The sequence below is a fragment of the Castanea sativa genome, chromosome 5 (assembly GCF_040712315.1).
Source record: "Castanea sativa cultivar Marrone di Chiusa Pesio chromosome 5, ASM4071231v1".
In the NCBI taxonomy this organism is placed as follows: Eukaryota; Viridiplantae; Streptophyta; class Magnoliopsida; order Fagales; family Fagaceae; genus Castanea; species Castanea sativa.
The window spans coordinates 77,679,363-77,703,184 of NC_134017.1; the positions used below are offsets into that span (position 1 = coordinate 77,679,363).

Here is a 23,822-nt window from a genome sequence, read left to right on the forward strand (position 1 = left end):
ATTAGTCTACTGTTTGCTCAAATTCTTTCAATATTGATACTTAGCATTTGGCGAGTTCCAAAGATATTATATTTTTGTTGAACTATGTTATTTTATTTTTGTTAAACTTTGTTATTTTGAATTTGGGTTGAAGTGTATGCAGTTCTTTTGGAGTGTAAAGAACTTATTTCTAGATGAATGTTACATTTTTGTTGAATTATATTATTTTGAATGTGGGTTGAAGACTTGAAGTGTATGCACTGCTTTTTGGGATGTAAATTTTTTTTTTCTTCTAGATAGATGTTATATTTAATATTATGCAGGTTGAAATGAGTTGTGTTACATTCGTGTCAATCCAACACGACTCGTTTATTAAGCGTGTCAAATGGATTGGGTCAGGTCAATCCGCCTTATTAACAGGTCAGGTTAGGGTTGAAGGATTATGACACGATTATTAAGTGGGTCGAGTTAGGGTTGAGTCATTTAGTCGAATACCCCTACCTCGACACGACACAAACCCGACATACTAACTTGAATTGACACCCCTACACTTTTGTTTAGCCAAAAGCCTATATGTATGTTTAGTTTTACTATTTATATATGTATGTTGTATGAGATGCATGAGATTACTATTTGGTTACACATCAATTTGTAAGATCTATGCAGTAAAATTTGTAATATTTTTAGTATCACTTAATTTTTTTAGACCATTTTAAGAGTAAAAGAAAAGATATACAATTTATAATTTTTCAAAATACAAAAAATCAGTTAATATCCAAGAAATTCAATAGGCACAAAAAGTTGACCAAAAAAAAAATGATGTCAATAATGAGGTTAAATGACAACTCATAAAAACTTATTAATTCAATTGTTGTGAAATGGTTTGTGTATTGCTTTCTGTATGTAGCATTGCTAACAACTAAGGCTTGATTAAATTTACGTGAACTAAATCAAAGAACACAATCTTGATAAAGCTTAATTAAAACTAATCGAAATCACTGTGATATATTAAATGTTGAAGATCACTAAATGGCATACAAGAAGATTTCTCTTAAACTAATCCTACTAAAAGAACAACCCGATGCCTATGCATGTTGCCTTGAAGAAGTTCGCTTTGATGTGCTTGGTTGTTATCCCCAGCCCATAACTATCCCACAAAGCAAGGAAGGGGGTAGTTTTGTAGAAATTAACTACTCAATCTTTCATGCAATGTGACAAGTGTCTTTTAGTTTGTCATTTTCTTGACAAAGTGTTCAATTTTTTGACAGCAGATGATGTTTTCGTCATGACACACATACCATGGTTACTAAACTTTCACATGTTATGAGTACCAAGTTACAAGTGTCATTCTTATTAGCACTGCATGTGGCTTTATGGAAACAAATATTTATAGAATAAGTTAACAATCATATTTTTGTCATGAAATTATTTTTATAGTAATAAACATAACCTGAGGATAAAATAGCAATAAAGATATAGCATATTTAAAACAATAATAATAAAAATAATTATAAAATCTATCTATATAATATATAATATCTAAAAGCTCAATTGCATGTAGTATTTATTGTTACTACACATGTTTTTGAACCGCATCACTGTAGCATTTTGATCCATCCAGTCCAGATCAATTGTAAGATTTATTAATAAATTACTAAATTAGTTAATTTAATTTTTTTTTTCAAATCTATTAATACATGAAGTACTTAAGCATTTTTTAAAAAAATTAATATTAATCAAACAATAAGATCTTTTAAATAATGCATCTTATGAAAGTTTTTATTTAAATTTTGAATAATAAAAAGAAATTTAATGATATCTTTTACTTAGTAAAAAGTTTACAAAGTGACATGATTGGTTAGTTTCACATCACCTACATAATAAAAAAATTCCTTTTTTTTTTTTTAATTATACTTTCGCTAGTAATTTTTTTATTTATTACATATAAGTCTTACAAATCTATATTGTATAATATCTAAAAACTAAATTGTAGTATTTATTATTGTTATGCTCTTTTTGACCCATATCAATGTAGCATTTTGGTCCATTTTGATATATTTTGGTCAACTCGGTCTATTTCGGTCTATTTAGTCCATTTTGGTCTATTCGGTTTATTAGGTCCCATTCTTTCTACTTAGGTCTCATTCGATCCACTTTGGTCCATTCGGTCGACCTGTCCATGTCGGTCAACTTCTGTCTATTTTGGTCTAATCGGTCCATTCAGTCTACATTAGTCCACTTCCATCTATTCAGTCTATTTCTGTCCATTCGATTCAATATAGTCCATTAGGTCCCAGTTAGTCTATTTTGGTCCAATTTGATCCACTTTAATCCAATTTTATCTATTTTGGACTAATTGAGCATTAAATTGGTTCTTTTTATAGATTGTCTTTTCAGTTTTGGGCTCAAAAATTAAAACTTTTTGGGTTAAAAATTATGATATTTTATTCTATATTTAGGCAAAAAAAATTAGTTTTTGGTCAATAAATACAAACAAAATAGACATTAGAAATTAGAGATATGACTCTAAAAAGTAATAAAAATGATAAATATTCAAAATATGACCTTAAAATTCAAGTTTCAATAATATAAACATTATACTTATATTTGAAAAAAAAAATCTAAAATTATAAACTTATATAATACATAAATTTAAAAATTTGTCACATCTCTTAAAAGATGACTAGTTAAAATTTTGAAAAAAAAAAAGAAGTTGGTTTCTTGCTAAAGTTTGACTAACATATTTACTAGTTCATTTCCAGGTGAACGAATCAATTTAAGATAGGAAATTGTTGATATTTTTCCCCAAATGCTTTCACCTTTGTGATCGTGTTGGTAAACCAAGGTTTGAGCATGTTGACAAGTATAGTGTACTGCGAATCCCTACGCTTGTAGAGCTCTGAATACAAGCTGGTCTTGACCTTGAAAAGTACCCTAAAAGGAGAAGAAACCTGTACACAGTATTGAAGGAGGGATTGTAGATTTCGAATTAGTGTCAAACAAAAAAGGGCCAGTGAGAAACTTATCTTCTGAGAATAATGTTGATCCTGTACTAGATTCCAATTTTGGGACCAACATTGAGGAAATGAAGAAAAATTCAATTTAGTAGAATCCTTGTAAATCCTCTGGATCAGTCGAATGATGACGAAGGGAAGAATTTGAGATGGAGAAGTACAATGTGCTGACTTGTTCATGCATGGCACCAAAGCACTGTTCTCGTAATCGTTCGCATGCATGGCAAGAAGTGTTGAAATAAAAAATGCAAGCTCGAAGAAGGTTTAGCAATGGCAGAAAGCATGCAGAGACGTGAAGGCATGCAAATAGAAAGAATGAACATTCTGGAGCTTTGAGAAAAATGATTTCATGTGTATTATAAATATTTGACTCTGTTTCTTTATATATAACAGAAACAGAGTAACCAATTTGACTAAGAATATTCAATCCCAAGTCAGCCAATTCAAATATGACAAGTGGCATGTAGCTTAACATTCTATTTACAAACTACAATATAAAACTACTAAACTAAACTAATATCTATATGCTATGACAGATAGCTACAAGACTCACAGATATCTACAAGACTACAAGAAGACTCAAATATCTACAAGAATATCTATAAGATATTTAATACTCCCCCTCAAGATGAACCGTATATGTTAATTAGGTTCATCTTGGAAAGCAAGTGAGAGAACTGTTTCTGACCTAAAGCTTTAGTAAAGAAATCTGCAACCTGGTGCCGTGTAGGAACATGAAAGGTTTTAATAACTCCATCTTCAATCTTTTCTCGAATGAAACGGCAATCTATTTCAATATGCTTCGTTCGTTCATGATACACAGGATTGGCAGCAATATAGAAGGCTGCTTTACTGTCACAATAGAGAAAGGCAGGTTGAGTGTGATTTAAACCAAATGTTTTGATCAATGCAATGAGCCAAACCACCTCACTAGTGACTGTTGCCATTGACCTATACTCTGATTCAGCAGATGATCTTGACACTACTTGCTGCTTTTTACTCTTCCAAGAAATCAGTGAATCTCCTAAAAACACACAAAACCCTGTGATTGAACTTCTGGTGTCAGGGCAAGTTGCCCAGTCAGCATCACAGTAGGACTTCAACTGCAATTCTGATCTTGCAGACAGGAACAGCCCTTGACCTGGTGTTTTCTTCAAATACGTGAGTATTCTATAAGTAACTTGAAGATGAGGTACTTTGGGTGAGCTCATAAATTGACTCAATTTGTGGACTGAATAGGAAATGTCAGGTCTAGTTAGTGTCAAATAGAGAAGTCTCCCTATTAACCTTCTATGCAATGAAGCATCAGGGACTGCCTGACCAACTAAACTGCTGAACTTGGCTGATTGGTCCATAGGAGTGTTGGAAGGCTTACAAGCTAACATACCAGCATTACACAGCAACTCAAAAGTGTATTTTCTTTGACATAAGGAAATTCCATTTGAAGTTCTTGCTACCTCAAGACCTAGGAAATACTTCAAGGTTCCCAAATCTTTGAGCTTAAACTTACTGTCTAGAAATTGGTTAAACACATTCACAGCTTCCACATCATTACTGGCAATAAGAATATCATCAACATAAACAAATATGATGATCATAGAACCTCCCTTAATCCTAGTAAAAATGGAGTAATCTGCCTTGGATTGAACAAAACCTTGATCCACAATTATAGAAGATAACTTTGCAAACCATTGTTTGCTTGCTTATGTAAGTCCATAAAGAGACTTTGTAAGTCTACAAACATCCCACTTGCTGCCAAAACCAAGTGGAGGAAGCATGTAAACCTCCTCATCTAAGTCCCCATGTAGGAATGCATTGTTGACATCTAATTGAGTGAGATGCCAACCATGAACAGTAGCAAGAGCCAAAAGGGTTTTGACAGTAACAAACTTGACCACAGGAGAAAAGGTCTCATAAAAGTCTATACTCTCAGTTTGTGTAAAACATTTGGCCACTAATCTAGCCTTATACCTCTCTATAGAACCATCAGCTTTCAACTTGATTTTATAAACCCATTTAAAGCCAATTGGCACCTTACCAATAGGAAGTTTGCACATAACCTAAGTATGGTAAGCCTGAAGTGCATCAATCTCAGCTTTCATAGCTTCAAGCCATTTAGGATCAAGCAAAGCTTGAGCATAAGAATCAAGTTCCTTAGCAATAGTTAAAGCTAGGGCAAAGGATTTATGAGAAGAAGAAAGTTTGGCATAGGAAAGAGTTGAAGCAAGAGGGTAAAGAATACCTGTATCACCAGAAGCAGTGGAATCATTTGATTGAGGAAGAGAAACTGTGGCAGACACATGTACAGAAGCCAAGTTGCAATGATAGTCTTGAAGATAACTAGGGGTTTTCCTGATTCTAGTGGACTGCCTAACAGATTACTACCTAATAGGTTGAATAAGAGGAGGAACATCACAAGCTGAATTAGAAGAGGTAGAAATAGGGTGAACAAGGTCAGGAAACTCATCAGGTGGAACAGCCAGATCTGAAGATGAGGAAGGTGTGAATTCTGCAGTAGGAAAAGAGGGACTAGACTCTGGAATAACAGGTTGAGCAAGAAACATGGAAGGGCAGGAAGGCAAAGAAGCTGACTTAGGATGTGACAACCAATGTTTAAAAGGAAAAATAGTTTCCTTGAAGACAACATCTCTAGAGACAAAACAGGATTTAGTAGCCAAATCATAGACCTTATAGCCCTTAGTACCAAAAGGATAACCAAGGAATATACAAGGCTTAGCCCTGGCATCAAACTTTTTTCTATCTCTAGATAAGGTTGACACAAAACACAAACAACCAAAAATTCTTAAATGACCATAGGAAGGTGAATGCCCTAACATTTTTTCATAAGGAGTGAGATTTTGAAGAAGTGGACTAGGTGTTCTATTATTCAAATAAGTGGAAGTGAGAACACAATCACCCCAGAATTTAAGAGGCAAATTAGCTTGAAATCTCAAAGCTCTAGCCACAGTAAGAAGATGTCGGTGTTTCCTCTCAACAACTGGATTTTGTTGAGGTGTTTCTACACAAGACAGTTGGTGTATAATTCCTTTAGAATCATAAAAGGAATTCAAAGCAAATTCAGGTCCATTATCTGATCTAATGACCTTTATAGGAAGTTTAAATTGAGTAAGAATGAGATTATAAAATGATTGAATCAAGGATGAAGCCTTTGACTTGTATTTCATCAGAAACACCCAAGTGCACCTACTATAGTCATCCACTAAGGTAAGAAAATACCTAGAACCATTTAGGGAAGGTGTGGAGTAAGGGCCCCAGATATCAACATGTATTAAATCAAAATATACAGATGAATGAGAAGTAGAAATAGGAAAAGACAATCTCTTTTGCTTAGCTAATGGACAAATAGAACAATCAAAGTTCTTATTATTGCAAGAAATGATGGTAGGTACAACATATTGTAACAAATCAAGTCTTTTGGCAGAGGGATGACCTAATCTACAATGCCATAGACTAGTAGTATCAACAGAATTCACATCACAAGAATTAAGAGCTGTTACAGTAGGAAAAGAAGGTGAGCTTGGAAAGAGCATTGGAAACACATGATGGCAAACTATCTAGCAAGTTGCTTTGCAATGTGTATAATCCACCTTGATTTCTACCCAACTCAATCATCTTCCAAGGCTTTAAGTCCTGAATGAAACAGTATTGTGAAAGAAAAATGCAACAACAAGAAGGATGTTAGGTCAGTTTACTAATGGAAATCAGATTAAAGCAAAAACTAAAATTGCAAAGCACATTGTCAAGAACTAAGGTAGAAGATAGTTGCACAGTTCCAATATGTGTAACCTTAGCCATGTCTCCATTATGAAGCCTAACAGAAATTTGTACCATAGAAGTGATTGAAGTGAAAAATGCTAAAGAATGAACCATATGATCAGTGGCTCCATTGTCAAGGATCCAATCAGTGGACTGAATATGAGAAGTACTGACGGAAGAAGAGAAAATTGAGTATTCAAGAGAGGGGAAAGACCATATACCTGATATCTCATGTCCTTGAAGATTAACTAAAGGCTGAGTGATGATATTTGCAACCTGATGGGTATCTGCAGCTCCCTCTGAAGGTCCTTGAGTACCAAAATGGCAGTTGGAGTTCAACAAACCAAGTAACTGCTGATATTCTGACTTAGTAAGGTTAACAGCTTCACTTGCATCATCTTCAGAAGCAATAACATTGTTGGCAAATGGTGGTAAAGTAGCTACAGCCTGGCCTTTATTAGTCTTGAACTTATAGCTAAGAGGGTATCCATGCAACTATAGCATTTGTCAACCACATGACCCATTGCACCACAATGAGTACATTGTGGCCTACCTTTCTTGAAGTTCTTGACATTCTTTGCTGCTAATGCTGATGCCAAAGCAGCTGCTATGTCAAGCTTCATTTTCTTGGCAGCACCAACCTTCCTTTGCTTCTCATCTTAAAGTATAAGAGAAAACATCTTGCTCAAGGGAGGCACAGGATCCATAATCAGAATCTGTCCTCTGACAGCTGCATAAGTCTCATTCAACCCCATCAGAAAAGACATAGTACACTCCTCCACTTAATGACCACAGGTACATGTCCTATAATTGGAAAATTCATCCCAAAGTCCCTTAAATTTGGTGTAATATGCATTGATGGTTAAATTGTCTTGAGTCAAAGAACTGATCTCCTTTCTCAACTCAAAGATCCTAGGGCCATTGCCTTGTCCAAATCTGAACTGTAAGTCAATCCACACATCTCTGGCAGTCTTGAAATAGAATATGCTTGGTTGTAAATCCTTGATGACAGAATTAAACAACCAAGCCAAGACTGTGCTGTTACATTTACACCAAGCTCTGTAATAGGGATGATCAACAGATTGAGGTTTGGGAATAGAACCATCAATGAATCCTAGTTTGGTCTTGGCATCTAGAGAAATGAGGATTGCCCTACTCCAGGTGCTATAATTCTCTTCAGTGAGAGGTTGAACCACCAATGAAATACCAATATTATCACCACTGGATAGAAAATAGGGGCTAAAGGAATTTTCCCAAGGCTGAACAGTTGGAGCGGTAGCACTGGAACTACTTTCAGTCATACTTAATGCAATGTTTATCAAGAAAAAGATGAAACTTGATTGAAGATTTAGAGTCCCAAATAGGATTTAGCAAACAAAAAATCAAGAATTGTCCTTTTAGAGAAAAATCTTCAAGGAACAAGTAATGACCATTGTGATACAATGTAATGTCAGATCAAATCAAGATTCAATTTACAATCTTAATGAACTCACTACAAATTGGGAATTGAAACCCTAAGATTGAAAGAAATTAATTTCCAATTATGAAGAGGGGAATCTAGATTTCAATATGCTAAAGAAATCAAGATCTAGAAGATGATGAACTTAGTGTAAGAATCAATCTGAAACACAATGACGAAAATTTCTAATTGATCTGAAAGAAGCACCAAGAAATCAAAAGAAAACAAAATTGAACTAGGAAGAATCAGAGAATACCAGACTTGAACGATTCTCTGAGCTAGTTCAAAGCTCTGGTACCATGTTGAAATAAAAAATGCAAGCTCGAAGAAGGTTCAACAATGGTGGAAAGCATGCAGAGACGTGAAGGCATGCAGATAAAAAGAATGAACATTCTGGAGCTTTGAGAAAAATGATTTCGTGTGTATTATAAATATCTGACTCTGTTTCTTTATATATAACAGAAACAGAGTAACCAATTTGACTAAGAATATTCAATCCCAAGTCAGCCAATACAAACATGACAAGTGGCATGTAGCTTAACATTCTATTTACAAACTACAATATAAAACTACTAAACTAAACTAATATCTATATGCTGTGACAGATAGCTACAAGACTCACTGATATCTACAAGACTACAAGAAAACGCAAATATCTACAAGAATATCTACAAGATATTTAATAAGAAGTGACAAAATATGATCTTATATATCCTAATTATGTTTGGCAACGTGTTAGAGATCTGAATGGGCAATGTATACATGCAGGTGCACCTATTCCAGATCAGTGTAGGAGTATGATGAGATTAGATGTGGTTCCTCTGGACTATGATGAAGTTGATCTTCTTGCTTGAAATACGGGGTTTTGTTATATATATGCAGATGGTTTGTAAATGTTAAGTGGAAGGATCATGGCTTTTACCCTTCAAAATGTATTTGTATGTGCATTTGGGGCAGCTTATTTGTTTAAAAGCGAGACAAAAAGTGACTTCACTAAGCAAATAAGCTCGCTTATTTGACGCCAAAGTTTGTTGGTCTGCCTAAGTTTGGTCCCTAAGCCCATACATTGATTCACAATGCCCTAATAACTTTGGTCCCTTGAGCTTTCCAGGTAGAAGAAAAGGTAAAATAGACATGGATCGGTATAAACCGTGATCTTAATCAAGTAGAGGCATGGCAACAGGAAGGGATCGAGCGAGTGAGATGAGCATGAAGAAGCATAGTGGCTTTATGGAAACGTGTAGTTGAAGGGAAGTTCTATGGATTTAGTTCCCTTCGGCAATCTTTTGGGCTTTAATTTAATGTTGTCATTCCCTCACTTACCTTTAATCTTCAGCTTTCTCTAGAAATTACTCACACATCATAAAAGATTTGCACTAAAGATTTCTGATCACCCGAACCCCCTCCATTGCGCCGACCGGTACTTCCTCTCACAAACAGTAGCACACTCCACTCTTCAGTCCCTCTCTCTCACAGTCTCTGCCTCTGCCACCGCCTCCCTATGCTAGCCTCTCTCTCACGCTACTTCAGTGCTTCTTCTCCGTTCTCTTTTTTTTTTTTTTTTGGTGTGTTTGCTTGGTGCTTGGTGCTTGGGTGGTGAGAAAACATGAGAAAGCAAAGGAAATATATATATATATATATATATATATATATATATATATTTTTTTTTTTTTTTTTCTTATTTTGGTATGTTTTCTAATTATATACATGATTTTGATTTTGATTTTTTTTGTTTGCTTGGTGTACAGGTGCTGAGAAAATGTGGGAAAGTAAAGAGAAATAGGCTTCTTTTTTTTTTTTTGTGGTCTTTGATCTGTTTTTTTCTAAGAATTGGAAGCAACCGAAAATCGACCGAACCGATTGAAATCCAGTCAGTTCGGTGTCGGTGTTCCTCCTTTTCGGTTCGATGTCGGTGCCAAATTTATTAAAACTGAAATTTTGGTTCGGTGGAAAAATCGCACTTCAAACCGACCAAACTGAACTGATTACACCCCTAACGTGTATGCATCTTGAAAAATTTATGGAATTCAATGGAGGTTTATGCTTAAAATCTGCTAGCATATTGAATAAAAAAACCCATAACTCTGACCTCAGAAATAGAACTAATATATTTTCATATTGAGATATGTTAACAAATGTACAAAGGGCAATAATTTGGAAGCTATTTTCAAAAATATTTTATGAAAAAATGATATAGCAATTTTTTTATACAACTTTTTTATATTTTTCATAAAAATGGTATCAAAATTTTTTTTAATATGATTTATTAACTATTGCTTTAAAAACACTTATTTACATAAGTCTTGAAAATAGAATACCAGATGCATCCATTAACTTCTTCCCTTGTCTTATTCTGAAGTTGAGTCAGTTGACATATGTATTCTACAAAAGTGGCATGCCTAGCCTAGGTATTTGGGCAAAGCTTGGAATACCTACCATAAATGCAGAGGGAGAATGAGATATATCCAAAGAAGTAACCACAACATATCTTGACTTCTCATGTCCCAAGTATATAACATGCATACACTTCAAATTATCCATGATAACAGGAATCAAGGATCAACTCTTAGATCCAAAGATCTAAACACTAGAGCTAACCCGCTCTGATATCACTTGTTAAGTTTTAGATCCCTGTAAATTAGATTGTTTTACCTAATTAATTAACCAAGTGAATACTTAGGTTTATTATTCAGATCTAGGTTAAAACAATAACAATCATATCATTTAAAGTAGCGAAAAATATAAAGAACACAAAGATCTGATGACCTAGAAAAACCAAACCAGTAAAAAACCTAGGGAGGATTTAACATAGCTATCCTCAAGGTAAAAAAAAAAAAAAAAAAATCCTCTATGAAAGAATTGAAGTTTGTACAATAGAACTTAGACCACGAACATTCTATTGCTACCTCGAGTAGAAAACTTACTACCACGACCCCATGATAGCTCCGAATCCATGAACTACTTCTTTCTTTAATCTACAACAACCACAAGTTCTCCTACTCGTGAATCTTGATCTTCTTAAATGTTCTTTATGCAGCAACTAAAACGATCACCAAGTTCTTGACATAAATCTTGATCTTGATAACCCTAAGTGTGTATGAAGGTAAACACCTCTAGATCTCATAAGAGGTTCAACACATAGTACAAACAAAAAGACTCTAGAGAGGTTTTGGATACAAAACCTTAGATCTACAAACGAGGCACACTCTTCTCTCTCTTAAAAGTCTCTTAAAAACGTGCTTAGGGTTTCCTTTATATACTAGACAAAGTAGATCTGAAACCCTAATCCTTTTTGGGCTTAAATTACTATTGGGCCGAACTTAAAATTCTGCAAAAATTTCCTGATCCACGATTCTCGATTGATCGAGTCTATTTTTCAATCAATCGAGCATTGTAGAAATAGAAAATTAATTTCCTGCAATTACTTGGTTCCAAACTTACATTAAACCAAACTTTGAGCAAGTCTAAACCTAGACTAAATATTTTGATCATGATTTACCAACATAATACATATTGAAGTTCTAATACATTAGTCCTTAAGGTCTTAGAACCTAACATTTAGCACTTCAGATTCTTCACCACGTATTCCCCCCTCCCCCCCCAAAAGAGATTCTTCACCACATTTTTTGATAGCAAATCAAGTGATTAAATATTCCTTTTTAGAAATCATGTCTTTTTAGGTTAGTAACTTGCCATTTTTCAAAAAAAACCTTTTAGGTTGCTAAGAAATAAGAATGGAAATATTTATGAAGCAATTTATGGAGCTTTTAGTGGATAATTATTATGAAATTAGATTATGGAGGGTTTTTTTTTTTTTGAGAGAGAGAGAGAGAGAGAGAGAGAGAGAGAGAGATTCAACCTATGACGTTTGCTTCTGATGATAACTCTTTATCATCAGACCAAGACACCAATTAGTTTTTGTATAGGCGGGGATTGAACCTCATATCTCTTATACAACTATCAGAGACTTTATCAGTTGAGTTAGTTGGAACTCATAGATTATGGAGTTTATAGTGTAGATTTTGGAGTTTATAGTGTAGATTTAAGTTTCTTTATTATAAATTGTAGGGGTGTTTTGGTTTGGTTTCGGTCATTTTTTTTTAACTGGCCAATTGAAACCGAAATTTTCGGTTTCCAAAGTTGTCAACCGAAACCGATCGAAATAGTTGAAACACTGTCAATTTCGGTTTGTTTCGGTTTCAGTCGGTGTTTGGTTTCAGTCAACATCACAGATTCATAGTCACAAAAAGAAAAATACAACTCAACATCACATGAGGTTATCGATTTTTCAATAATAAAATAACAACTTGAAATCACAATCACAGATTCACAGAAAATAGCATTGATTTAGTATTAAACAAAACCCAAAATACAAAAAAAGAGAGAGGGTTCAAAGCATATAAAATCACACTCAGAATCGATAAATAACAGTATAAACAAAACAAATCAAACACAGCCTAAAGTGTAAAAAAAAACACCGATTATATGAGAATCTCAGATATTCGAAAGAAAAGGGAAGTAGAGATCTCGTCTTCATCAATCTGAAGTGAAGAGATGAAACTTGAAGAGAGAGAGAGAGAGAGAGAGAGAGAGAGAGAGAGAGAGAGAGAGAGTCAGAGAGACCGAAGAATTTGAGTGAAGAAAGCTTGAGAAAGCTTCTTCTTCCATTTTGCTCTGTGTGTGTGTGTGTGTGTCAATTGAAATGAGAACGAGAGAGAAAGGTAGAAAGAGACAGAAAAAATTAAGAGATAGAGTTGGAGAAGGGGGCGGTTGAAGAAAAGAAAAGGGAAGAAAATAAGAGGGGGTATTTCTGTCATTATACACTCTAGGGTTTTAAAGAATTAAATACCACTAGGCCACTGATCTGTTATGTTTTAAAATTACATATATATATATATATATTTCGGTCGGTTCGGTTCAGTTTCGGTGTAAAAAATCCAACACCGAGACCGAAACCAAAAATTTCAGTTTTTTAAAAATCAAACCGAAATCGAACCGAAATTTTGGCATCGGTTCAATTGGTTTCGGCTGATTTTTTTGGTTTGTCGGTTTTTTGCACACCCCTAATAGATTGGTAACACATGACAAAAATATTGACATATGCCAATAGTTTTTTACCATGTGATGTGACAATATTCACCTGTAAAAATAGTTGTCTAACACATCGCGTTGGAGGTGTGTCAATGTCTCTTGCATTATCAAAGAAACATGTGTCACTATTTTGTGCATACACCAGCTGTAGAGATTCAACTTTTATAATATACTAGCATTATTCCCGTGCGTTGCACAATTTTGGTATAAACTTTTAGATTAATTTTATTGAAAAATAATAAATAATAATCACTTAAGTTTAGATCATATAAATTATATATAAAGTATTGTTCTTTGGATTTAAACAATCACACAACATATTTATATGAAAAAAGTTCTTGAATTTAATAATTAAAAACCTAAGGAAACTTAACCAGAAGTTTTTCATTTGCCAGAATATTTGTAGCACATCTAAAATGTATTATGCACATGAAGAGTATAGACTACATGATATTTTATCTAAACAGGATCTCCTTAAAAATGAGTAGAGAGTCATGGAAATTTAATATTAAAGGAGTCATAAGCGATAAAAAGGATATAGACAATTTTTAGAAAAAATTATTAGGTCAAGAAGATAGTTGCATGATCATTATTAGTTCATCATATTAAGATGTGAATTCCTTTTCATGATGTAAATTTAATATTACTTGCTAAAAACAATCTTGTGAAGGAATATGTTGTTGATATTTATAACATGCTACGTTAAAAAAAAAAAAATTCATGAATACTATTTAAATGTGTGTGGGTGATATATATATATATATATGTGTGTGTGTGTGTGTGTGTGTGTGTGTGTGTGTGTGTGTGTGTGTGTGTGTGTGTGTGTGTGTGTGTGTGTATGAATAGTGACTTGTCCCCTTGCTTTTTTGGAGTACTGTTCATCTGTAGTGGCTGGTACTATTGGATGAATAGTAGTCTGTTGGGGAATCTGCTAGGTGCGGGTATTGTTCATCTCAGTGGCTGGTACTGATTTTGAATAGTAACCGGATAAGAATCTTATCCTGAATAGTTGCTGGTCAGGATAATTTAGTCAGTATCAGGAGCATCTGATGGATATCCTTCGTAAGGATCCCATTGGGAGTCATCGTCACAATTGTAAGTTACATTTTATCATTCAATCAAGTTGGTTGGCACTGCCACCATAATTATCCAAGCTATTTTGAGCACTATAATTATTTTGAATTATTTTCATGGATATATCTCCCATACCTCATATATTGTTTTACATCTATTTCATGATAACTCTTCCATTCCCATTTATTTATTTTTTCGTCTGCTACTATTTCGTCATCTTCTTTTACATCTGTAAGTGGTAGGCTGAGCCTCCTTTCTAATCTATCTGTTTATTATTTTGTGATTATTGGTTCTGATTAACCTTTGCTTCCCAGTTATTCCAATTCTTCTTGTTTTTGTGTTTAGCCCTAAATTTTGTTACAGAAGTATGCTCTTGAGACTTGTTAATCGAGCTCTGTGTCATCTTTGACTGTAAGTCCGAAAATCTTCCTGGTTTGGTTTGGTCAGCCCGTGTAGCCGGGGAAGGCATTAAAGGGTGGTCCCCATTTGGAAGAAGTGGGCTAGGTAACCAGGTGCACAGATAAGGTGTCTATCTCACTGTTGTATACCCTATTTCAGATCTAAAGGTTAGATCCAGAAGTTTGAGTATAAAGGTGATTAGGTTGTAGTTGTTGATTTAAGCTTGTAATCCAGAACAATGAATAGGTTGTTTAGAAGTTACTCTTCTACCAGCAGCAAATGTTCCTAACCATCATCCCTCCTAGAGATACCAACAGATGTAGGAATAATTAATTTAGAGTCTTATGAGTTATCAGATGTAAATCTAAACATAGGAGATCACTGTTTGCTTTCGGTGGAAAAGGTTTTCACCTCAATAAAAGCATTTCACCTTTTGTGATTCTAGCAATCTTCAGATGGCATCCGAGGCTCCCTCCAGCCTATATAAGGTAGCCAAGCCTCCATTTTGAAGCAAGTCCAATTTTAGAAAGAACTCCAAAATACCTCACAGGCTTAATTCCAGCAGCAATTACCTCACTCTCCCAGTCTAGAGTTTCTCAGCTTTGCCTCCTCTTTACAACCCTTAGCATTGTAATCAGATGGTTCCCCTTTACTTTTGTAATACCCAAGCCGGTTTTCTCAATTGTAACCCCATGGCCTCAGTTGGCCTTTATATGTATTTTCCGCATATGGCCTCAGCCAGCCTTAGTCTAACTCCCTGGAGTTGTACACCTAGATCTCTTCTAGACTTTGGGAATGGTGATCCTAAAGGTCTGGTTGAGCTACACTGGGATGCAGATCTATCTTTAAGGTAGATAGTTGATTGCCTAAGGGGTTGGTGTAGATCTATTGGGGATCTAAACCGGGATTCATCCAGAGGTGTTCTACACTCATAATCTAGATGAGTGCTAAGCCTAGATCTGTCGAAACTTAATCTAACCATGCCATCGGCTAATTGTTGGACAAAATCAGTAGGGTAAATCTGTATAGGCTCCATCATTGAATTGTAAAGTCCTGGATAAAACTTCCTGTAAAATAATAGCCATATCACCACTGGAATATGTCACCGTTGGTGGGACAAATTCGTGAAGGGATATTGATCCTCTATGGCTGGTAGAGGATGCACCTTCATACATTACAAAAGACTATCCCGCTGGTAGTCTTTTGTCTTAAGGATAGCCCATTGCTGGTGCTTTCCCCTTGTTCTTCTTATCTACTGAAGAAGTCATTATCCACTTATTAGTGGTATTAAATATTGCTCTCTCACTGTCCTGCCAAGAAAGGTTTGGATCATTTGAGATTTTCAAATAATTGTTAAAAAACCTTTTGTTTTTAAAGTTGATGGATGCAGAGATGCAATTACTTTCATGATGAATGCATGATGATAACTGGGATCGATTGGGGTCAAAAGAATCATTAATTGAGATGAATGAATCAAGGTACTGAGCTTGATTATGAGATGGAAGGGGTTGGATGGTGACAGTATTGAGAGTTCATAGACTGACCAAAGGGATAGGCTGTGATTCCTTCACTGTCTGTGGTGAAAGGGTATAACAAACATAAGAAAGGGTTTCCTAGGATGACCCTATCTGTCATGATTTTAACAAGGACAAATTTTGTCTTGAAGGATATGTCGTTTTGGCAAACCTCGGCTTGTGGGAGATTGAATTCAATTTGCATTCTTCCGCCACTTGCGGATGTCAATCGCTCCGTAGACTTCTTGAAGTACTTGGAGGGAATGATTCCTTCTTGAATGCAGTTAAGATCAGCACCTGAATCTATTAAGGCTATGACCTCGAATTCAAAATCTTTGTTAATGACAATCCTGACTTTGGAATGCCATTTGTGGAAGTTAATTCTACTGATGGTATCTAAAAACAATTCTTTGGAAGGTTCTTGGATAAGATCAGCTGTGGGGTTAACTGTTTCATCTGCTTCATCATCAAAAGGGTTCTAAATGAGGGACCTTCCTCATTGCCTTGATGAGAAGTATTCTCCAATTGTTGGACTCTTTTATTAAGGAGATCATAATCAACCCTGAGAATGGTTAATTCTTGCTTTAGGGTTCTAACTTCTGACTTGGTCTCCTTGGATTCCTTATAAAGGTTGTTAACTGTAACTTCCTTCTTAGACTGGGTGAATCTATTGTAGATTTGCTCTAAATCTACCTTGGGTTGCTGGATCCTTAGTTCAGGTTTACTGGCTTCCTTTACTAAGGTTTGATGGAATTGGGTAAGCTTCTGAGCTTTAATGACTGGGTCTTCTATTGCCTCTATGAGGTCTAGAAGAAGCTCTTCTTGCTTATTGAGGATATTGATGGTTTTGTTCCTACAGCAACCATTCTTGCAAGGTGTGGGTTCATCTTGGCCACTAGAGGTATTGGTTCTAGAGGTTTCAGAGGATGACCGATATATCTGTCTGAGTTCACTATCACTAGCATTGCTGTTTGACTCACTATCAGAATGGTCAAGTTCTAGTAACTTAAAGATCTCATTTTTACTGGGTTGGTAACTAATGAGGGTATTGATAAGGGATTTAGCCTTAGCTCTACACTCGCTCTTGAAATGACATTTCTTTCCACAATTGTAGCATTTGCCTGATGCTTGTGGAATGGGTTCCTTGGATTTTCCTTTCTTATAGAAATCATCAGTCTTGTACTTCTGTTTTCTATAATACTTGGTTGAAGTCTTCTTCCTATGGGATTTCTCAGAGGATTCATTTCCTCTGTGCTTAGATTTCCTTTTGGAAGGTTTGACTGATGGTAAGCCATATTGTTACAAAAATGTCCCATTTCGTACTTCGTTTTGTTCTTGTTGACTTGGCTTTGGATTTTGAGATCTCTGCACATTTTCATTCCTTCACTTCTAATGGTGTTAGAGATGTCTCCATAGGTTAGGTTATCATAATCTATGACACCTAAAGGGCTGCAAAGGGTTTCTTTGACTTTCTGGCCAAAGAGTGTGGGTAATCCATCAATGAACCTCTCTTTCCAAAATGGAGAGTTACAATCACTCCTATGCATGACTCGGGTAGTAAAGACATCTTCATACCACCACTAGTCACCTAGGGTTTTACATCTAAGGTTACTTAGCTGCTCGTAAATCCTAGATGTGATATTGCTGGGATATATATATTACTCTAGACTAATGTAAGTGTATATGTGTAAAAAACTCTCTCTTAAAGATTTGAACTCTAGCCCTTGCCCTCCAACACCTCACAAGCACTTATACTTGTAGAGTTATCATCACACCAATGGTGTGCGATGGTCACTCCACAAGTATAAGTTACATGCTCATAATGATAGACAATTTCTTTTGCACGCAAAAAAAAAAAAAAAAAGAAAAAAGAAAAAAGAAATAGTAACATAAAAATTTACTTCTCAAGAAAATTAATTTAATCTAATAATGCATATATAAACATAACACAAATACAAATGGAACCCTTTTAATTTTTTTTGGTGAAATAGATGGAACCCTTTTAATTTTTTTGGGTGAAATAGATGGAACCCTTGTTTGTTGTAGGAGAGACTACAAAATTTGATAATTCTTAAGTAATATTTATAGAGGTTTATATAATAGATTTCATAGATTTAAAATTGCATTTATGACTCATAAACAAAACCCTTAAAAAAACCAAAACAAAGAAGAAAAATACATTACTGTAATAGTTTGGATGGTAGGTTTGATGAAGATTTCTACTATGGATTTCATAAACATCAAATTGTCTTAGTAATTAGGGGGAAAAAACAAAGGAGAGTTAGATTTCTAAACAACATAGAAATTGTAAGAGAATGAGAATTATTGATAATGGGAGAGAGGTAAGAAGAAGTTGTGCCTAAGAATATATAAAAATACACCGAAAATTAGAATGTATATAGATAATTTTCAATTGTGAGGAAGTTAGATTTCTAATTGTTTTAGAGATTATAAAAGACGAAGAATTAACTTAGGATGTGTGTTTATGCACGGAAAAAAATGTCATCTAGTCATTGAATGTAATGTAAAAAAAAAATAATAATAAAATAAAGGTAAATGTGAACGGCAATAAGGAAATAGGATAGACATATTTTTTTTTAAAGTTATAATTAGTTTAGAAGTTTAAAGTTATCCAAAGAAGAAGAAATTAAACTCAACATAATTTTATCCAAAAAAGTGATAAAGTCATAGAAGAGAAGTTGATAATAACAAAATTATATCTATAAATTTCTGGACGTGCTGTACATTGCTTTTTTTTTTTTAATTAAGATTTTTTTAATAAAAGATTAGATGTAGAACTTAGATTGTAATCAAATTAAGTTAGAATTTTGATTGTAATCAAAGTAGGATTTTTATCAACTTAGAAATTATATAAGAAGAAAAATTATATCTATTTTCTTAAAATCTAGAAAACAAAATTCTACAATTTAGTAAAACCACTTGGTGCAACCACCATTTCTAAGCCCAACTTTTGTTATATAGTATAAAAAAGTGAAGGAAAAAAAAATAGTTAAAAAACAAAAAAGAGTCCATGAGACTTAAATTAGAAAAGATATAGATGAACAATTTTAGTTTTTGCTATTCAAACTGAATTGGTCTTTCTTAGGTATAGTAGTTGTATGCTACCAGCTAACTAAATTTAATTTTTTAAAAGAAATGTAATAAATTTTCTGCAATTTGGTTCAACCATTTGGCATAACCACGATTTTTAAGCCTGACTTTTATTATATAGTATAGTATATGATATGTTATGATTATTGATAACATTTGTTACAGAATAAGTAAAACACCGGTTTCTAAAATAAAAAAAAAAGAAAGTAAAACACTGCTTTGTTTTTTTTTTAGAAAAAAAAAAAAAAACACTGCTACTTAGATACTCTGGTTTATGGAAAAAAAAAAAAAAGAAGAAAAAGAAGATATAACGCATTGACATCAAACACTGAAACAAAGATATGACGCATCAAAAAAATCTCAATGCAGCCTATCTAGTTGGTCAAACACAGAACCATAGTTTAATTTTAATACATATCAAATAAAAACAAAAGCTGACAAAACATAAACACTCAATTTTGCTGTAATTGTGGGTTTCAATTAGCTCAACTGGTAAAATCTTTAATGGTTGTATAAGAGATCTGAGGTTCAATCTCTGCCTACACAAAAAACTAATTGGTGTCATCAGGAGAAGATGTCATAGGTTGAAACTCCCTAAAAAAAAATTTGCTATAATTATGCCTAATGGTTTCCTAACACAAAAAAATACAGTGTGTCTATATATATATATATATATAATTGATTTTTTTTTTAAAGTTGTGCTACAAGCACAACAAAAATGTCACAATAATTGGGGTGTCGGCTCACCATAGGTCAAAATAAAATAATATTAACTCACAAAAACTAAAATAAGGATGTTGTGCAAATATTTTCTCTCTTTTTTATGTTCACAAATTTTCTCATTTTTTAATGATTTAATAATAAGGAGAATGAAGATTTCAGCATTGATTCTCCTAATAAAGCAAAGGAGAATCTACCAGTAACTTACACAACTCATAATAATCATGGTTATTTTCTTCTCAAAAAAAAATAATAATAATCATGGTTAGTTTTGTGACCATGATTATATATATTAGGATGTTCCAATAATTATATCACACTTGGCAAAAGTTAAACTATTATGATGCAAAGATTACTGTATTTATCTCAAAATATGTATGATAAAATTTTTTGTATTTTTGTTATGTATTTTTTAAAAATAAACGTATTATACCGTATCATTTTTTCACCGTTTTCATATTTTTATGTGTAATTTTTGAGTTGGTACTTTTGAAAAAGATACCAAAATACATCAAATGCATACCATATTACACTAATTATTTAAAAATTTGAACCACTTGATAATAGTCGCATAATTAATTTATTATATAAAAATAAACACATAGACGATTTATAACCATATAATTATTAAGCCTTCTATTTATCCAAATAACTTTTTATTTAACAAGGATAAAGAAACACATAAATAAATTACACATAAAAAAAATTACACATAGAAGCATTTGTGAAACAGAAATAGGAGATACATTTTCAAATTAAAGAGATAAAGAGGTTTTGGTCACATATTTTTATTGGTGAGCCGCTCAATCAGCTCGTCCAATTGCTTACGGGAACCACCTTTCTCCACAGAATGCCATGCCAGTTGCCTCAATTCTAGTGCCCTCTCCTTAACCTTCCTCCCCTTTGCACCTCCCATCAACTCCTTCACCCTCTCACAAATCACATCCCTATCAATGGCCGTGATTTTCTCACCTCCAACATCTCTTTGTGGGATCACTAACCCAGCACCCAATCCCATTGTTACAAGTTTAGCATTCAAGGCTTGCTCACTAATATCAAGCATAGGCCAAGTCAAAAGTGGAACCCCATTTGCCAAGCTCTCCAACACTGAGTTCCAACCACAATGACTCAAAAACCCACCTATTGAAGGGTGTGCTAGTATGCTTCGTTGCTCCACCCAATCATATACAACCAACCCTTCTTTCACTCGCTTAGTCCATCCATCTGGTGGAGCCCAAGTCTTTGATCTCACAACCCAAATGAAAGGATGGCCTGCCATCTCCAACCCAAAAGCAATCTCATCCATCTGATCATTTGACAAATGCGTTTGTGTACCAAATGAAACATAAATCACACTGCCTGATTCATTAGATTCAACATACTTATCTAGCCACTTGATGTATGAAGCATCCAATTCTTGATCAAGTTGATCATAGTAGAGAAGTGGTCCCACACAATAAGTTTTGGCTTCATTGAAATAGTTGGATTCAAGTGCTCCAACATATTCTCCTTCAATCTCTTCAAAGCTGTTAACACTTACACCCCAACTATTCACATCTGCTTCTGCGAGCTCCATCATAAGACGCACATGATCACCATTTAAAAGTATCTCAGGGATGTCACCTTTGTTCAAAGTGAATGGAAATTTCAGCACAGAAAAATCTATAGGATCCAAAAGTGACAAATCCTTAACACTAGGGACATGCAAAGAAGGAGATTTGCAGATAACCATAGCAAACACGCCCATTCCATCAGAGACAATACGTGGAATATCAAATAAATGACCTGACTCAAGTGTCCAACCGAGGAAAAAGTCAGAGATAACACAAATTGAAGGACACCCACCATCAATCATGTTTCTAAGAACATCCTCAAAAGATTGTTTCATTTTTTTTGTGGGTTCTATAAAGGTAGTAAATAAAGCTATTGAAGGAAGGTCAGCTGTATTCTCACAGCCTTGTGGCAAGTCTGGAACTTTTGGAAATCGGATTATTGACAAAGTGATATTTGGATGCTTGTTGGTTCTAGAAGAGATGAATGGAGCATTTGATGGGGTGGTGATGATTGTGACTTTTAGGCCACGGTTTGAGAGGGCTTTTGATATGTCGAGTAAGGGGATGGTGTGGCCATGAGCCATGTGAGGAAAAATCACTACATGGTGTACTGGTGATAGAGCAGGGGCCATGACTGAAATCTAAGCTTTGTGGATTGTGAGTTTGAAGCATATAGTTCCTTCTATGCTTGCTGGGTATATAATGGGTTAGGCTTTGAACAGTGAATTCAGAAATATTATTATTATACGTACTCTAGGATTTGAATTAACCTTTGGATGCAGCTCTTAGCAGATTTGCCTACACTGTCGTTTAGTATTAATATATATAACAAGTAATTAACTTCAATAAAATAACATTCGACTCAATAAAAATAAAAAATTCCACCGACTCTCTATTTTTTTAATAAATATATAATTTAATAGTTATTAATAAAAATTTATTTTTATCTTGTTTATCCAATTATTCATTTACGGCAATATTCTATAGAAGGCTGAAAATATTCTAAGTTTTTTTTTTTATAGAATATTTACAAAATGGCTAAATGTAAACAACACTCTTAAATTTTGGAGTATTTAATACACCAAGAACTTATATTCCATTTGTATTAGTAGCCTTGTCGTAATTTTAATGTCACACTGGCTCCTTTATAACTATGTCACTTGGCATTATTTTATGAGAATAGTTTATTAGGAATTTCTTTCATACCAACATGTGGTGATTCATAAAATCATTCACATATATTAAAGCATATGAGTGATTATGTTATATAAATAAATTACATAATTCATTAAATAAGTTATTAGGCAAATTACAACTTATTCACCTGTGGTTTAGCCAAAATTTAAGTGATCCACCTGTGATTTGAATTTAACACTTTACTCATCTGTGATTAGTTCAGTTAGAGTTCTGTAACATACATTTACTAAAAACATAACTAAATATATAATTTTTCTTTATTTGTATGTTTCTCTTCTTTAAAAACACAAAAAACATTAAAAAAAAATACCATATCAAATAAGTTCTCATTCAGATTTCACATATTGTAATTTGCTGGGAGTTATATAAGTATGACTAGAAATCCTAGTGAATTATTTAGTCAATTTGCACATATTGAGTTAAAAGAATTTTCTTTTAAAGCGATTTTGGGAAAACTCAAACTTTATCCATTAGGTTGCATAAGGACTTATCCAGATTTCACCTTTATTTGAAAGATTTCTTTTATCAAAAACGAAATTGAAAGTAGATTTGTTTTACCAAGTTCTGGAAAACAAGAAGAAAAAACAAAAGAAAACTTCTTTCAATTAAATTTAAGCAGCAAGCCAGGTGGAGGCACGTTAGGCATGTGTCACTATAAATGAAGGGTACTGTTGGAGTTGATGAAAAATTTATTTACTTTTAAATAGGTCAAATTTTTTATTATTATAGGATTGTCATACCAAGTCAAAGGCACATCTACTCATACTAGATTAAGAATAAAATCTTTTATGCGCCCAACTCTTAAATCATCTCTCTCATTGACAGGTGGACCCCATATCTGTAGGGCCTAGCTTTCAGTGAGAGACATGTCTTTTATTTTCAAAAAGTCTTGTTTAGTCAATTCTGAAGGATTGAAAAGAGAATTTTTTTAAAT

The 23,822-nt window shown here is 33.9% G+C and overlaps 1 protein-coding gene across 1 annotated transcript; it reads right to left on the reverse strand.

The window, feature by feature from the left end:
- Positions 1-20,834: 20,834 nt before the first annotated feature.
- Positions 20,835-22,343, reverse strand: LOC142633621 (UDP-glycosyltransferase 90A1-like). The gene has a single exon (XM_075807863.1). The coding sequence runs from the start codon at positions 22,321-22,323 to the stop codon at positions 20,917-20,919; it is 1,407 nt and encodes a 468-aa protein (XP_075663978.1). The 5' UTR covers positions 22,324-22,343; the 3' UTR covers positions 20,835-20,916.
- Positions 22,344-23,822: the final 1,479 nt, after the last annotated feature.

What these genes read in the sequence shown, in the direction of transcription:
- LOC142633621 (XM_075807863.1), bottom strand. Translation starts at nt 22,323, where the DNA reads ATGGCCCCTGCTCTATCACCAGTACACCATGTAGTGATTTTTCCTCAC.